The 15,390-nt window shown below is 40.3% G+C and overlaps 1 protein-coding gene across 1 annotated transcript in view; it reads right to left on the reverse strand.

The window, feature by feature from the left end:
- The window catches only part of Drip (aquaporin homolog protein drip), a 483,076-nt gene that overhangs the window by 403,600 nt on the left and 64,086 nt on the right, over window positions 1-15,390 (reverse strand). The window contains exon 2 of the mRNA XM_067138074.2: window positions 14,981-15,177. Coding sequence (XP_066994175.2) covers window positions 14,981-15,177 — 197 coding nt within the window. The remainder of the gene's footprint in view (window positions 1-14,980; window positions 15,178-15,390) is intronic.

Genomic DNA, 15,390 nt, shown 5'->3' on the forward strand with positions numbered 1-15,390 from the left:
GCGTCTCTTGATTAATTCAGTGAGTTCTATAAGTATACGGCAAAAATAATCATATGGAGAACGTGTGAGAACATCGTGGTGCGAAGAAGTGGAAAAATGTCTTTCTTTCGCAAAAACGTCGTAGCATATAGGAAAACGTCTTTAGAATTACCGGAAACTCATTGGAGAGGATAGAGCGGCTTTTCAAAATTCAAAAAATTCCAAAATCACTTATGCCATGCGTCAAAAGGCTTATCAGGTGTGTCTCAAAGTTAAGGCGACCTAGCGAGATGAGGCGAGTTCCTGTAGCCTCAGCCATGCTCCAGTGGTGGAAATGATTTGAAACTCACGAATATGGATAGTGATCATTCAGCTTGGTGATGATGAGGTTAGAGTTAAGAAATGCGGATACTGACCAGACAAGACTTATCACATATTCTACATCAAAACTTGAGACCATGACGCCGACTATTCGACTATTTTTAATACATTGTTAATATTTATTTCCTTGTTTACCAATTTTCTTTACGTCGCACCGATCCAGACAGGTCTTATGGTGACGATGGGATAGGAACTGGAAGGACGTGACCGTAGCCTGGTGTGAAATTGGGAAACCACGGAAAACCATCTTTAGGACTGCTGACAATGAAGTTTGAACCCACTACCTCCCGAGTGCAAGCTGATAGCTACGTGACCCAAATCGTGCAGCCACTTGCACGGGGTTAATATAACTTAACTAGTGAAATGCGCGTTGAAAAATCGCCGGTTGTTTTATGGCTGTTTAATATGTCACACCCGGTCACCTCATAATCTGCAGGCCTTCAGACTGAGCAGTGGTCGCTCAGTAGGGCTCTAGTGCCATGGGTTTTTACTTTAATGTGTCACAAAAGCACTTGCTAGAAAATGATAAAAAGGGATCGTTTTCTTCGCTCTTGATATCAAAACGGCGATTTTCATTTGAAGAATCTTTACAGGAAATATTAATTCTAATGTTAGGAGGAAACTGTTCTTTAATGAAACACTCCGTATACACCAGGTCTGTCGAGGTTGTTGGTGGAAGACGTTGCAAACGAATATTGGTGACGTATTTTGACCTGGGTCACTGAGATGTACGCACAGACGTCTCTGCAGTATGAACAACACATTGATATGCTTATAAACGAAAGCTCTTAGAGTATGTTCAATACTTGAAAAATACGTTCGTTCACATTTAGTCTATTGGCATTACAGGTAAACTTTGATAATAAACATCCTTACAGTATAGGCTAAGTGATTTACCCCTCAAAGTAATTGCTAGAGCCTGGAAGTTAGGCAAAACACCTTTTTTTATCTGGGTGTGTGTATCGAAGTGACACATAGAGACGAACCTGTTTCCGTACATTTGAGAGTGGTACGACCCGTTATTATTTTGCCTTTTCTTGCTTATTTTAACTTCCGTAGCCTATTTGACAGTTTGCCTTTTCTGTCTTTTTTAAGTTGTGGATATTGTCTGCTGTTATTTCTCTTCTTCTTTTTCATCTGTTTACACACCAGGGTCGGTTTTTACCCTCGGACTCAGCGAGGGATCCCACCTCTACCGCCTCAAGGTCAGTGTCCTGGAACTTCAGACTCTGGGCCGGGGATACAACAAGGGAGGATGACCAGTACCCCGCCCAGGCGGCTATGCTGAATAGGGGCCTTGGTGGGGGATGGGAAGATTGGAACGGACAGAGAAGGAAGAGGAAATGAAGCGGCCGTGGCCTTAAGTTAGGTACCATCCCGCATTTGTCTGGTGGAGAAGTGGGAAACCAGGGAAAAACACTTCCAGGATGGCTGAGGTGGGAATCGAGCCCACCTGTACTCATTTGACCTCCCGAGGCTGAGTGGACCCCGTTTCAGCCCTCGTACCACTTTCAAATTTCGTGGCAGAGCCAGGAATCGAACTCGACCCTCCGGGGGTGGCAGCTAATCACACTAACTTCTACACCACAGAGGCGGGCCTGCTGTTATTTACGTATTAAAATTAATCAATGGAAAGAAAAATGTATAATTCCAATGTCCCGTATTAATAATAATGTAAAATTGATTTTAACTTCGTAGATAACAACATTTACGCAAACAATATTTTCATATAACACAGATCTCTACCGTTAACGTTATTCTATCATCTCCACCCACAGGGGGATGTAAGATTCAGTACTAAAATGTGATGTAAATGTGTGTTACGTTACTTATATTAAAACATCTTTATAATTTTAGTGCCCATTTTGTCATTATAAATGCATATTTTAATTACTTTACTGCCTATTTCCTAAATGTTAAGTGCTTATTTGGCTGCCTATTTTTGAAAAATGAAATGCCTGAACTTCCGGGAACAAGTAATGCAAATGCGTATAACTAATTTTCATAACTTGTGTAAAGATACATGCTCAATAAGCGAAAATTTGACTATACATCAAAATACAATATCACAGTGTAATGAATAGCCGACTCGTTTGCTGAATGGTCAGCGTACTGGCCTTCGGTTCAGAGAGTCCAGAGTTCGATTCCTGGCCGGGTTGTGGATTTTAATCGATTCTGATTAATTCTTCTAGCTCGGGGACTGGGTGTTTGTGTCCGTCCCAACACTCTCTTCTTCAGATTCAGACAGCACACTACACTACCAACCACCACAGAAACACGCAACAGTGATTACATCCCTCCATATAGGGTTGGCGTCAGGATGCGCATCCGGCCGTAAAACAGGGCCTAATCCGCATGTTCGACGAAGTTCGCACCCGCGACTCCACAGGTGTGGGAAAAGCGGTAGGAAAAAGAAGAAAGAAACAAGTGCAAGGAATAGCGTTTCAGAAGCAAAGGGGATATGAAAAGTAAACCAGCCCAAAAAATAGTTTCCATGTCAAAAATCGGCTTACCTCAAACATGGAAATGGGATTAGAAATACGTTTCTGAAGTCATTTTGATCGTGACGTTCTACGGAACTGGAACGTGGGTATTAATTGGTACAAACGGAAAGAGAATAGATGTTTTTGAGGTGTAATGTTACAGAATTATGTTGAAGAAGAGATGGGTAAATCGGATAACAAATTCGGAGATAGTGAACAGAGTTGGCGAGATGAGAAGGACTTGGAGAAGAGACATATTGATAGGATACGTCTTGAGACATCCATGTCTTATTCAGCTGGTTTCACAGGAAAGTTTAAGGTAAGTACACAGAAATTAAAAACAGATTAGAGCCAATGTAAGATGCAATAGGCGGATGGATATGAACAGTACCCTCTGAAAGTCGAAAAAGTATTTTGTGGGACGTAAAGCCAAGAATATTTTTATGAATAATATCAAACTGGTCTAAGGAATTCGGCTGGACATTTGAACCGAAGTAGTTTCTGATTGCCTGATTCTCTCTATGTTTCAATCTCAGGATTTGATACCCCAACGTGATACATCATAAATGATAATCTGCGGTAAAGGATAGTGGTCATGGCTGCAATAAGAGTCCAGTTCAGGGGCCTTCACCCACTGAGTATTACGAATCAAACTAGTTGTGCCGTAATACACTACTGCAACAAACTAAACTTCACAAGAGCTTTCACCACACCCTTCTACCAAGACACCGCTTTAAATGGCTTGTTATTTCATGAAGTCACTCTGGATGGCATGAGAATTATGAATGGCAAAATTATAGCTATGGGTAAAGAGAAAAATTATAGTGAAAGGAAAGTTGGCGGGCGTCTGCACTTATAGATCACATGATTGAGGACAATCGAATAACAATCAATTATCTAATTGCAAGTATATCTTGGTAACGAACGAATCCAGAACGAAAGAGAGCTGTAGCCATTTTCCTGTGACAGGTGAATTCCCAAACATTCCAGCGTGCTTCCCACCTCTGCTTCTACCTAGTAACCTATTAATGGTCCGTGCGTGACTTGATGGCGACCTTAAGCTGCGATGATCCTAGATTATTTAATGGCAGGTAGCTACGTAATATTTACAGTATCAAGAGTTCAAGTTCCCAAGAATTTATAGCTGCTCCTCTTAGGGAGTGAAGATATAAGTACAGTGCTGACACACGTTCAGCGATGACATTCATTTATATATCAGCTCCGCAATGGTTCTAACAGCACTCTTTAAGAATTCTGAAAAATTGATTTTTTTAAACTCCATAATATGTTAGGAAAATGCATGAAAAGAACTAGTGTCGCAATAGCCCATTAAGGTCTTTGTCGTACCAAGATGACTACTGCCCAATCAGATGATCTGCGGACACTAGAGTCTCACATGGTCAGCATGATGAGTTCCTTAGCCGTATAGCTTGGCTTTCGTGACCGATCCGTTTCCTCTCGTTGATCTCGCGGGGCCGAGTCTCAGTCCAGAATTAAAATCCTTGGACTGACCAGGAATTGAACCCGAGCCATGGAGCTGGGTAGGCAACCCCTACAGCACGTGACGGCTATGAAAATATGTCGCTGCACGCACAGTGAAACTCTAATGCCAGATATCACAAGATTCGTTCAATTCTGGCCTAGATTCAAGCATGGTTGTCCACGAAGAATTTCATGGAATCTCCACTATATGCAATGTTCTTCAAATAGCCATGGTCATCTTCGATCAAAAATAACAACAATCGAGCCGACCGTCAGATCCGAGACTGATCTGACCCAACCAGTAGAAATCGACAAAGAGGAAAATTATCAATACAATCCGTGTATTCCCTAATATCGTGATAACCATCACCTCAAGAACCTTGAAGTTACCATAGGAGCCAGAGACAATTTGCCATCCTCATGTTAACGCACTCAAAGTGGCAAAAATATCAAATACGTGTATTTCCTTTTGGTACTTCCATTTTATTTACTTTGTTCATAACATTATACATTTGTTCGAGTATTCACGATCTTTGTTGTACAGGGACAATCCCTTCATTTGGTTTGCAACAAATTTCGGATATAAAATGTGTGGAACATGATATAAAAGACATATTCTGGGCTTGTGGGCTTGTGGATTCCTAGCTCCCAATGTTTTGTTGGCAACTGCGCCGGTATTTCCAAGTATTCACTCTCTCCAAAGCTCAGTTGTGGAGTACCGAATCAATCAATCAATCAATCAATCAATCAATCAATCAATCAATCAATCAATCAATCAATCAATCAATCAATCAATCAATCAATCAATCAATCAATCAATCAATCACTACTGATCTGCATTTAGGGCAGTCGCCCAGGTGGCAGATTCCCTATCTGTTGTTTCCATAGCCTTTTCTTAAATGATTGCAAAGAAATTGGAAATTTATTGAACATCTCCCTTGGTGAGTTATTCCAATCCCTAACTCCCCTTCCTATAAACGAATATTTGACCCAATTTGTTCTCTTGAATTCAAACTTTATCTTCATATTGTGATCTTTCCTACTTTTAAAGACACCATCCAAACTTATTCGTCTGTTGATGTCCTCCCACGCCATCTCTCCACTGACAGCTCGGAACATGCCACTTAGTCAAGCAGCTCGTCTCCTTTCTCCCAAGTCTTTCCAGCTCAAACTTTGCAACATTTTTGTAACGCTACTCTTTTGTTGGAAATCACCCAGAACAAATCGAGCTGCTTTTCTTTGGATTTTTTCCAGTTTCTGAACCAAGTAATCCTGGTGAGGGTCCCATACACTGGAACCATACTCTAGTTTGGGGTCTCACCAGAGACAAATATGCTCTCTCCTTTACATCCTTCCTACAACCCCTAAATGCTCTCATAACCCACCAAGTCGTAAGAATTCCTTGTATAGCCTATTCATGGAGACGCTGGCCGTGAAAGCCTATGTTGTTAAAAGAATTACATTTCCCTGTGAACAATGTGAATTCATATATTTGCGATCTAGTCTCCTGAAACTAATATATACTGCCACTCCCAAGCTGAGCTACTCAACTCCTGAACTGCGGACAACTCTACACCAATAAACTGATGCAAAGAACACCAGGAGAAAGTGAATGGTCAAAGGTAGGTCAAAATAATATTTGCAACCCTTACTCCATAAATTGATGGTTTATAGGCTACTCTGTTTCTCACCTGTGCTACGCCCGTTTCTACTTTCTTGTATTTTCTTTAGACGTTCTCTGAAACCTGTAATAATGTAATAGTTAACCAACTGTAAGCAGCATTCTTGAAATCTCCACTCCCTCTTCGTTTTACAGCTCGTAAAAGAGAAGGGCTGGGATGAGCAAGGCTTGGTCTGGTCTCTGCTCTCTCAGAGAATGTTGACCGTTACTTGGCTGAATCTTCATCTCCTGACCGTCAAGCGAAGTAGATCGCCAATAGCCAGCTAATATGTTTTAAATTAACCATCAACGATGGGATAGAACAGCGTGATAAAATAACAAAAGCACTGTCAAACACGTAGCAACAGATTGCGTCCTGAGAAAAACACTTCTAAGTATCCTAGTTGAAGCTGCAGAGGTGTGATATTTACGTTCCATGGCGATCTACGATGATTATTCTGCAATAAATATGGTTCGGTCTATAGAATTTAAACGTAACTGAAGGCTAATGGTCTTAATCATTTCATATAATAAGTCCCATGACCGTGGCTTGTCAAGACGACTATTCCCCAATCAAGTGCACAGCAGAAACTGGAGTTTCACGTGTTCAACGTGACGTTCTTAGTAATATCACTTGGCTTTCTTCACCGGGTCCACTAGTTCTCGTATCATCAGCTCCTCAACTCAGTTCACGTGGCTGAATGAAGCCTGTTCTAGTCCTAAGTCCAGGATAAAATAAAATTTCTTGGACTGCCCGGGAATCCAACCCAGGTCCTCCGACTGAGAAATAGACACCCGTACAGCAATTAAGCTAATAGGGTATGCAATTATTTCTGGTTTGTTATATCCCATTGGCCCTGTTAACTAACAATAACTGCTTGACATACCAAGGTGCTGTCACGAATTGGAGTTTATCACTCTTAACAGCCCTCACTCACCAATGGCGAAGTGGATTGGTCGTTAGCCTTCTGTTTCCAAGACGTCGGTTCGATTCATACTGAGGTAGGTGACATTTGAAGATATCTCATAGTTACGACAACTCGGCGTGTTAAATGTTCTTCAGGACAAAATTTCAATACATAGGTATCTCTTCAGTCCATCAGCAAACAAAATTTCAGAAGTTTCATAACATCAAGTGTTTCAGTATAGTTACGCTGTTGGCGAGATGTAGGCCTATCGTATTGTGCACGGAGCCAAATTTCCCCTTTGTGCTTTCAAACTTCGCGTAAATGTAGCCTATTACTATATTCAACAGCATGAAATATAGCTGTGCACAACAAATGAAAATCACAAGCAGTATTACATTCTGAAATAATAATAATAATAATAATAATAATAATAATAATAATAATAATAATAATAATAATAATAATAATAAAGTGCCTTATTCAAACCTGGACGTTGATGATCAGGTCATTGCCTCCAGTTAGACCAGAGGTCGCTAATGAAGTATCTTGAGCCGGATATTGCTTGCTATAGAATGGGCAACTCTTCTCCGCTCCTCCTCTAGCCAACAACACATGGCTACCCTTCCAAGTGAGGATCACGCACATTGTTACTAAAATTGGGGGATCTCACGTGATCCGGTGTTTCAGCATGACTATGCTGTTGCCCTTGTTTCTTCTTTAACTTTCTACCTCCTGGAATCAGCCGATTCCTGTGGACTCAGTGGGGCATCTCATCACTTAAGCAAGCAGCCAGGCAATGTTCGGAACGTTGGGCACCCTCAGCTTTGGCTACAACTGAAGAAAGGTTGGGGGTGGGTTTTGCCCCTCGTCCAGACAAATGTTGTCGAACGGGAAACAGTAATAATAATGTTATTGGCTTCACGTCTCACTAACAACTTTCACGGTTTTTTTCGGAGACACCGAAGTGCCGGAATTTAGTCCCACAGGAGTTCTTTCATTTGCCAGTAACTCTACCGACACGCGGCTGACGTATTTGAGGATCTTCAAATACCACAGGACTGAGCCAGGATCAAACCAGCCAACCTGGGGTCAGAGAGAAACAGTAAGAGATTGACCATGATTTGAAAGTAATGTTCGTGGTCGTATGTTAGTTTTAATCCCAGAATTTCCCTGAAGATAAAGTGAAACATCATTTCGAGGACAGCCGAGATTGTGATTTCAACTTTCCTCCCCTCAAGTGCGCGCCGTTCTAGTCCTCGCACGAGATTTTAAATCTCTGGGACCGGATTCTACATATGTACCCCGAGGCCACGAAGGAGGTCTTACTACATTTACTTTGTATACATTTGTGCAGTGATAAAATAATTGTTCTGGACTAATTTGACGGTAGTGTTTTATATTTTCATGAGCACAGATGTAGGTTGTACAGTTGATTGTAATTACATAATCTGAGGTTGATTTTCATAATTGTCACGATCGCTCTTGCATCCGAGTGATCGTGACCTAATATCCCTAATAATTTGGACGGCGCGGCGTTGCGCCAGAAATGATTATCACTCGAGTACTTGTCTGATACACCCTCCTTTCACACGACTGCAGTTTGAAGTAGAAATTATTTAAGTCGTGGCCCTACCATGAATTTATTTAATCGCTGGTGGTATGAAAGGCTCCACTGCCTGAAGAATGCTTATTGAATAAAACCTGTTATTGTATTATTTCAACACAACATCCTGACGATCGACGCTTTCGAAGATAAAACTGTGGTCAATTAGAAAGAAGTACAAGAGGAGTCAATACTAACAAAAGAAGGAAATTCAATTTTATTTCTTTTTACAATAATATTTAAATTTATCTGCATAATTATGATTCTACTTATAACTTGATTATATGGCAAGTTTCGAAAATGTTTGGAATATAACATACTAGTAGAGGAATCCCCACCCAAGATGAATTGACACAGATTAATTTAAAACTATATTTTAATCGACTTGTTTTTAAATTTCGTCAATTGCCTATTAGTTACACAGAAGTGTACATGAATGATAGCATTATGTTGGTATTGTTTACTCAGATTCTTTTACGAATTAACTCACGATATTAAACCGTGCTCGCGAGCTCGATAGCTGCAGTCGCTTAAGTGCGGCCAGTATCCAGTAATCGGGAGATAGTGGGTTCGACCCGCACTGTCGGCAGCCCTGAAGATGGTTTTCCGTGGTTTCCCATTTTCACACCAGGCAAATGACGGGGCTGTACCTTAATTAAGGCCACGGCCGCTTCCTTCCACTTCCTAGGCCTTTCTTCTCCCATCGTCGCCAAAGACATATCTGTGTCGGTGCGACATATAACAAATAGCAAAAAAAAAAAAAAAAAACCAGTGGTCGTCCTGAATATCGAAGTAAATTCTGAGTACCTCATTTCAACAGTTTGAAAATAGAATCCAATCTGACTGATGGTTTGTAGTCAACACTAGTAGGTATGATATAACTAAGCAACAATTACCGTCCATTTCTAAATGGTTACTTCGAGACAGCGCATTGAAGTCTCCAAATAACAACCGTCCTCATTTTCTGAGATATAAAGGATTTTATGTGCGATAAAAATGATGATTAGTGATTAGTACAGTATAGAACATATGATTATGATGGCACCGAGACAACATTTTTTCACAGTTTAGAGAATAATTACCAATAATCTATACATCAAAATTTATGATCAGTTATACAGCTACGATTATTAACTCTATAAGAGAATATAATAAGAATTTGTTATGAATAGAGAAATGAATGGATAAAAATCAATTAGAATGGCGATTCACCACCACTCTACCAGGTTGAAAATTTAAATTTAATAGCGTGTGCCCTCCAGAGATACCTCGTACATGTTTTCCACAGAAATGACTAATCTGTAAGTATGTCCATGAAAGTCCATACTACACAACTTGTGATGATGTGTTATAGAAAAATGGTGAAGGTGAGATGGGTAGGTCGAATCACGAATGAAGAGATACTGAATCGACTCAATCGAACTGGAGAAAGGAGAACGATTTGGCGAAATCTGGCCAGGAAAAAAAGAATGATAAGACGCATTTTAGGACACCCAGGACTAGTTCAGTCAGTTTTGCGCAACCTGTGCGTTTTTGAGGATGGGGCTCTACCTAAGATTAATTCTAATGTAGAAAACGGCACAAATACCTAGTTTCCGAGCCAGAAACATTAACCGATGCATGTTAAAATCTCCGATCCGGCCGGGAATTGAGCCCGAGATACCTTAGACCAAATGCCAGCATGAAAATCATTTAGCCATGAAGCCAGACACCAGACTGAATACTAACTAGTTACGCTACTTTTATGTCAACATGCTAGGTATACTCCAATCAGCATCCCTGTATACCCGATGAGTCTGTATTTCTTTGGTGTCAATATTTTGGACAAATATTTGGATACGTGTTCTGGAAACTGAAATATTACCGTAGCATTTTCCGGTTCCGTTGCTAACTGCTCAGTGGCTTGGTATTCGGTCCTCGAGATCCTGCGTTCGATTCCCTGCCAGTTAGACAGATTTTGATCATGAACGGTTAATCTCCTTGACTCGGGAAAAAGGTGTCCGTACTGTCTCCAGCATTTCTGCATTTCACACACAAAACTATCCTTCACCACATTAACACATAGAGTACTATGAACGGCAGATGCTACTCAGTCTCAGGAAAGGGTCTGTCGTGCAAGGGCTGCACCAAGCTAACCAACAGTCACATTTATTATTATTATTATTATTATTATTATTATTATTATTATAGTAATATATCCTAAAGTGGTTATAAAGACAAGCGGAGGAAATATTTTGATGCTGTGAAAACCAGATCAGCTGCAGATAATATCACCTGAACTGTGCCATTAAGAGCTTAACTGTTGAGATATTTCACCTAATGAAAGTCTTACCGAGGCTAACGATGAATTTTTCCCTATCAATGTATATCAATTCTTATAGACATGACTAGTAGGTTCTAATCCCAGGAAGACAAATCAAGTATAAGTGAACAGATATGATTGTACAGATACTCCAATTTGATATTTTAAGTAAATGAACATTAGCCATCAACGTATTAGGGATGTTAGACAATATGGCCGTTGGATGCTCTTGTTCTACATCACGAGGTGTTGCATGTCTGCCACCTTCCAGCATAGTCATAGTCATAAGACTATACTAGAGAAACTAGATCTTTAAGGGGAAGAATGCATATGTCGAAATATAATAATATTATTATTATTCCTCTACTTCTCACACACCCTTGTGGAGTTGTGGATTCGAACTGTGATGAACATGTAGATCTGACGCTGTTTTATGGTCAAATGCTCTTCCTGACGTCAACCTTATTTGGAAAGATATATTCACTATTGCGTGTTTCTGTTATGGTTGGTGATGTGGTGTGGTGTGAATGTACTGGTACAAACACAAACACCAAAACCCAGTCTCGGAGATAGAATTAACTAAACGTAGCGAAAATATCCGACCCGATCATGAATCGAACCCGAGACCTTCCGAACCTAAGATCTCGATCCTGACCATATGTCGGAATATGTCGTCATAAACTGAATAGGGCTAATTCAATGAACCCATTTGGACTTGCGAGCGATTTGTCTGCTTGGTTCGGGCCATGTAGCTATTAGTTTAAATTCCACTATCGGCAGGCCTGAAAATAGTTTCCCCATTGCTTCCCGTGTTCATACTAAGCAAATACTAGGACTGTATCTTTGTTAAGGTCACGCGGTCACTTCCTTGCGAGTTCTAGTCCTGCCCTATCCCATTGTAGTCGTTAGACCTGTCCGAGTCGGCGCGAGTCATTAGGGTTTCCTAGCTCTGGAGGTGAAGACGTGCTTGGTTTTCCTGAATAACGGGGTTCGTAACTCCGTCACGAATCTAAAATATTTAGAAACACGATTTCCACTTCTGGATAGGCATGTGGACCTCAGGGTTATTCGGCCTACACCAACAAAATGAGTACCAGGTTAATTCCTGGGGGCAAATGTGGCCAGGCATACATGCAACCACTCTATGCCACTAATTACCAAATTACGAATATTGTAAGCTTTTACCTTTCACTCCTCCAAGGGCCTATATGGCACGTGTGGAGCTTAGCATTCTCAGACATTCATGAGCATGTAGGCCTACATACGGCATTCTTCGGTGTCCTACATCTGGTTCCAAAATTTCGATAAGTGTTATTCTGTAGGCCTCGCTTTCAATTGAACACCCATTGAAACTGTGTTTCTCTAGGACAGTTTAAGGCTGTTCCATACAAAGTTCACCATATAAATTTGGGTCTGATTCTTTAATATTCTAAATAATGTCTCCTTTGAGATAGTATGAGCCCTATTTCTGTGAAGTGTAAGTTAATGTAAATGAACATATTTATCTTAATTATGTGAATAGTCGGAGTGTGAACTTAAACTTTGTATGTATATGTTTATTATATATCGAATTAAAGTTTATTTTTAACCTTATTTTATTACAGAATCCGCGAAGTAAAGTATGGTCTTCAAACTGCTTTAATGCGATATGCCAGATAAGTTACACCTCACGATAAGAGCCAAAGCAGATGTGATGGATCTTTGCGACCCAATCGAGCTATAACATATCATAGACGACATAAAATGAAGGAGACCATAGTTCTGAGGTAAGTGAAGCTGAAAATTCTGCAATAATTGAGAAAATATCCTGCGTAATTCGATGTTTTAAATTCTCAAATTTTGTCCTTGTGGAAAAATACATTCAGCAATATTATGATGTTACACATTGTGAAATTATATCCTATTTAATTCAATTATATCTAATATGTCTTAGAGTAAAGACAGTTTCAGGACGTGGTCTGTTAGGTATTTTAGCGAGCGTTTAGTAAGGAAGAATGGTGTTAATCAAGGGACATGTACAGCATTCTCTTTTGATATGTTCGCGACGATTTAGACTTTAAAAAATTCATTTATGTATTTTCAACTTTCATTTTCAAAATTAATTTGCTGAATATATAATTTATGTTTCTTCTTATTTACCTTTAGTTCGTTACGAGTTGTGCGTTCTCTTAAAATAACAGCCTCTACCAAGCCTTATGACCCTTCAACGAAAATGTGAGCCGATCTTAAATTTCGAGTAGTTTATCTCAAACAAGGACCGTGAATACATATAAAATTATATTTATTTAAACACAATAGTTTTAAAACGCCGGTAGAAATTTCGTGAAGATGATAATAACATTTTGTTACAGCCCAGTTAACCTTGGACTGACGTGTTTACATTGGTCAGAGGTACAGCTGCTATCTAATTAAATTAATTCACACAATTAACAACGTAGATGAGACACCATCACGGACTTTTGGATATCTAGGTCAACCATTCCATTCAATCGGTTCACTATGAGGTCATTCACCTGCGCATGATCCAAGGTTGCTCGCTCTATTGCGCGTTCAAGTCACCTGTGACGCAAAAGGCAAATCAAATCATACGACGAACTTCACACATTCACACTCTGCCATCATTTTAGAAATATGAGTAGAGATAACCATGAGTTTATTTCACTGTTGACTTCATGCATTGGATTGGTAATACTGAATTTCATAGTTTCAACTGCACTGGAGATACAACAATTAAAAGTTCGAGAATGTAGGTACCGGGCGAGTTGGCCATGTAGTTAGGGGCGCGCAGCTGTGAGCTTGCATGCGGGATATAGATGGTTCGAACAACACTGTCGGCAGTCCTGAAGATGGTTTTCCGTGGTTTCCCATGTTCACATCAGACGCACAGGTCGCCTACGGGAGTCAAATCAAAAGACCTGCATCTGGCGAGCAGAGTTTGACCTCGGACCCTCCCGACATTAAAAGCCATACACCGTTTCATTTTTTTAATCGGACAAATACTGGGGCTGTACCTTCATTAAGGCCACGGCCACTTCCTTCCCATTCCTGGGCCTTTTCTATCCCATCATCGCCATAAGACCCATCTGTGTCGGTGCGACGTGAAGCGAAATTGTAAAAAAAAAATATTTAAAAAAAAAAGAGAGAGAATGAAGGTACTGTAGATGAGACACCATCACGGAGTTATGGAGTGATGATAGCGATTATAATGATTATTACAGTTTTAAAAGATTACTGTACATTTATGTTTAAGGAAAGTGATTCTACACTAGCCAAAGTAGTATCTCATTTGATCTTTCTGAATTTAGTTACCGTACCAACCTACAGGGTTTTGAAGTATAGAAAAGTAGTAACCAAATAATTTGTAGCCATTCTAATATAATTTTCCATTAATTTCTCTGTTTATATCATATTCTTCTTATATCCTCCTATTGGGTTAATATCTGTATAGATACAGTATAACTTTATTTTTACAAGTTGCTTTACGTCGCACAGACACAGATAGGTCGTTTGGTGACAATGGGATAGGAAAGGGCTAGGAATGGGTAGGAAGCGGCCGTGGCATTAATTAGGGCATAGCCCCAGCATTTGCCTGGTGTAAGAATGCGAAACCATGAAAAACCATCTTAAGGGCTGCTGTCAGTGGGGTTTGAACCCACTATCTTCCGGATTAAGGCTCATAGCTGCGCGCCCCTAATCACACGGCTAACTCCCCCGGTATATATGTATAACAGATCAACAAACTGTGATGTATATATTATATGCATATTATTGATGTAATTATTCTCTACACTGAGGGAAAGGGTTCTTTCTCAATACTTTCATAATCCTATTCTCTGTACTGCAACTAATCGTTATTTTTCCTAGATTTGAAGCTCTCTATTGATCCGAACACTCTAATCGTATCAATAGATGGAGGAATAAATTGAATATCCCAGACAGGAAAGCTCAGGAAGAGGTAGCTCAGAGCTAGGTCTTCCTTACGTCATCTAGAGAACACTTAACACCTCTTCGAGGTGTTAGACGAACCTTCAGAAGCTGGAGCTCCATCCGACTGGCAGCGGTACTGAATGCTAGTGTGGGGACATCCAGGACCAAGCACTTGTTTTAGTCTGTGTCAGATTACTGTGAGTTCAGTAATAAGACGGAGTCTAGTATAACTTTGTACATTGAACAGAACTCTACCTGTGCGATGGTGGCCACGGCTAGTCCAAATGTAAGGGCGATGCTGAGGAAGGTTGGCGCAGTCTCAGGGCTCCATGACACACAACTGCCACAGCCCACCAACACCAAGAAGAAGGTTCCCAGGAACTCAGCGGAGAGCATACGCCAGATATTGCGGTTATCTGTGATGTCGTGCAGACCAAGTATGGCCTTAGCACCTGTAAGAAGAAAAGTAAAGTGAATTCACCGTTCTTAACGAAGTATAACAGTTCTACAACACCTCCTTTAATTCAACATTAAAGTATCTGAACTCTGATGACTGTTGCGAGTTTCTAGCTCGAACCTAAAGTCTCCAGCCCACTCAGAGTACAACATGGTCTAAACTTTCATGTTTAAATATAACACACACATACGCATTGTTCAAGAGTTTC

This window comes from Anabrus simplex, chromosome 1 (assembly GCF_040414725.1).
Source record: "Anabrus simplex isolate iqAnaSimp1 chromosome 1, ASM4041472v1, whole genome shotgun sequence".
Lineage (NCBI taxonomy): Eukaryota > Metazoa > Arthropoda > Insecta > Orthoptera > Tettigoniidae > Anabrus > Anabrus simplex.